Here is a 3,311-nt window from a genome sequence, read left to right as displayed (position 1 = left end):
GGGGGGGGGGGGGGGGTGTGCTGGTGGATCAGTGGGCTGTTTCATGTAAATGTAATATATTGGGTGTGAATCAAGTTCAGGAAATAAAATCTACGTCCTGAATCCAAAAAAAAGGAACTGTATTGTTCAGTATACTAGATTAGTAACTAGATTATTCAGAAAGAAGCATTTAATTAATAAAGAAATATATATATATATATATATATATATATATATATATATATACACACACACACACATACATATATACATATACAGTACATGTTTCACAGAATAATAAAATGACTTGTTAACTCTCTGAACCCCAAAACCCACCGGGGGGGATGAAAAAGCATGTTTTCTTTAAACAATCACCAAAACTATATCGCAGCCAAAAACATAACGGTCAGACTTTCATCTTTTCGACGGTCCTTTAATAACACATCATGTGTGACTAACACTGAAGTCTCATTTAAAATTCCGCCTCAAATAAACCGTTTATTCTAAACAGATCCTGTAAAAAGTGAGTTCTCTCTACTTCTAGCCATCGCTGTGCTGTTTAAATAAACCTGCAGAATTTTTATATAACTGCAGAGAAAAAAATGTGACAGGAGCAAATAAGGTTTGAAATATATACATATACACAGAGACAGAGACACACACACACACACACACACACACACACACACACACACACACACAGTATGCTGAGAATCTCCTACTGTCGATGTCCATCAGTTGAAGCAAAGCGCACCGTGTCTGCGTCACTTTTCAAATTTGCATAACGACGAATTCTGTTCCCGAGGCTTCAAAGTAAGCTGGCTACACGGTCAAGTATCATCACGCTTGAAACCACTCCACAAAGACAAAACAACACTAAAGAGCAACCAGCAGGAAGCCACAACACCCACTTCCACACCGCTGATTACCCTTTGAGGGCTCCTACTTGTCAATGATTTAAGGTTTGGAAGGATATCTGCCGTCCGTGCTTGTCGACGGGTCGGCGGTGGGGAGAGTTGATGCGGTTGCGGTCCCTGTGGACCCTCTCGACCAGCCCGTGGTGGCGGGTCCCTCTGGACGAGTCCAATCCCGATGGAAAGCCACTCTGAAAAGAGACATCGGACAAGTGAGACGCAGTTTCCCACAGATTGGCTGGGAGACAGGAAGACGGACATTAGTCAAATGTCTTCAAACTTCAGTTGTATCTGAAAGCACTGTTGTGCCCCAATGTAATTAATTTAGCCAAAACAGATACTTAGTTAATACCTTTTACTACACTGTATTGACATAATCACTGACTATTATAGGGGTCATGTGATGGCTGCTACGTTTACATCACGCTGGCTCTTCAAACACAAAGGAACAGCTGATTAACACTACGGGCACAAAGGAAACGGCAAACTAAAGAACGTGAGTCACCAATGCACAAAAGATGTTTCCTCGGACAAGACTGGCATCATAAATGCCAGATTTGAATGCCACATTGTAGCGATAAAATATATGTAAACAATAAAGATGTGACACTCAAAGTCAGAGTGAAGAGGAGTTTGCAAAGGAAAGAACCCTTACACCTTTTTATGGGTTGAATGCAATGATGCCGTTGAGAGTTTGGCAGTACGGCGGAAGGATATTAACCCCTAAAGTTGACGAGTGCAACCATAACAAATGGACTCTCCAGATCCGAGAGACATTACGAGCTACAAGTCATGAGATGATCCAACTCCGTTATGGCTTTATTCTGTTTTAAAATGGGCGCTACAAACAGTCCAGTGGTGGTCAACACGTTTAACATGGCGACGGCAAAATCGACAAACTCGAGGCTTCAAAACATCAGTCCACAAACCAATGACGCCACGATGACTACGCCCACTTCTTATACATGAATGAAATTTACTTTTTTCTGCAAGTTTAAAGCCCCAGCTGTCGTAGACGACACGGTTCACACCATCGCTGTCGCTAAAAGTCAACAGTCTCTGAATTTGAATATATGACCGACATGTGAGTATTGATCACGAGCACACTGCAAAACGAAACTACAGGGTGGGAATTTAGATAAAATAGGTTATAAGTACTCTGCATTCACACAATTTAATTTTGGCAGATGGTTATCATTGAGTGGAATCTGGAAGCCATTTAGTTTGTCTCTCAGAAGTTGAATGGACTCCATGAGAGTTTTCTCCCTCCACGTGGACCTGAGCACTCTGTTGCCATTACTGATCAACCTCAACGCACTTTAACCTGGGACCCTCTGTGTCCCAGCATGCCCCACCCCTTAGAGAGCTGACACAGATACAGGCCCAGTGCTGCAGAAGCACTGTTCTACGCATACAGAAGTGCACTGCTTGAAGTGATCTTTTATTCCTCCTGCTCTCTCCAGTCTGCAGCTGAACTATTTAACGCTCTCGGGAGAAGCTTGTTCGCTCATCTGAAGGTCCAGTTCAGCGTTTTGCTGTTTCTGCAGTTAAGCCAGAGGTTTTCTAAGTTCTCTCAGAGTCTTGTCATTTAATGTGCTTTTAATAAACTTTCACCACATTTTTCTTTTTTGAATTATTCATAAATATATATAAAAAAAAATAAGGTAACTATAAACTAATGAAAACATAGTTATGGATATTATATTCCAGTTCTGCTAACAGATCCCAAAAATCCTACACACTATCTTTAAGTTTATTATTCATCTGTAAATCTGTAGACTCACATTCTGGGTGATTGAGAATTAGCTTATATTATCTAACATCGATGTTTTATAAGACATAAACATTAGAAGAAGTATTCAGATGCTTTCATAGTACCTACATTTATAAAAAATTGGGGGTTGAAGGTATGAACATTAGAACAGAGTTATTGTGCTAAGACCTTGAAAAACCACTGGATGAGATCAGGACCTCTGAGCTTTGCTGTAAAGAAAATATTCACGTTCAGTTTTACAGCAAAATGACAATTCACATAAAATAAACTCCAGCGATTTACAGCACCAGTACATCTATGAGTGTCCAGGCCGACGGTGTGTGAAAAAATGCCGCCTCCTCATTTATTAGAATCACACTGATGTGTTTGCACATCTGGAGCGCCAATGCAGAGGGCTCAGTCCACAAACATATCCCTTTCCTCCAGCGGGTCCAGCAATACGTCCTGGGTCTCCAGCAGCATGGTGTCAGTGTTGGCTCCCAGAGAGGAGAAGCTCTGCTCCTGGAGGAGGAGGAGACGACGCTGCTGCTGCCGGGAGCTGAGCTCACCTCCTCCCTCCGGAGCTCCGACTGCAGGTCCAAAGCTGCAGGGGAAGCCGGATCTGGGTCTGTCCACGGTGGACCGGTCTCTGCTGGAGGATCTGG

At 42.4% G+C, this 3,311-nt stretch overlaps 1 protein-coding gene across 2 annotated transcripts in view; it reads right to left on the bottom strand.

Moving 5' to 3' along the window:
- crtc3 (CREB regulated transcription coactivator 3) overlaps positions 1-3,311 on the bottom strand; it is a 28,842-nt gene that overhangs the window by 20,513 nt on the left and 5,018 nt on the right. For both annotated transcript variants that reach the window (XM_031848542.1, XM_031848543.1), the window contains exon 3: positions 956-1,084. In XM_031848542.1, the coding sequence (XP_031704402.1) occupies positions 956-1,084 (129 nt within the window). The remainder of the gene's footprint in view (positions 1-955; positions 1,085-3,311) is intronic.

Source organism: Anarrhichthys ocellatus, unplaced genomic scaffold (genome assembly GCF_004355925.1).
Source record: "Anarrhichthys ocellatus isolate YVR2014 unplaced genomic scaffold, GSC_Weel_1.0 scaffold8, whole genome shotgun sequence".
In the NCBI taxonomy this organism is placed as follows: domain Eukaryota; kingdom Metazoa; phylum Chordata; class Actinopteri; order Perciformes; family Anarhichadidae; genus Anarrhichthys; species Anarrhichthys ocellatus.
Note: the sequence above shows the minus strand (reverse complement) of the source record. Positions and strands in the feature narration are given on the sequence as shown.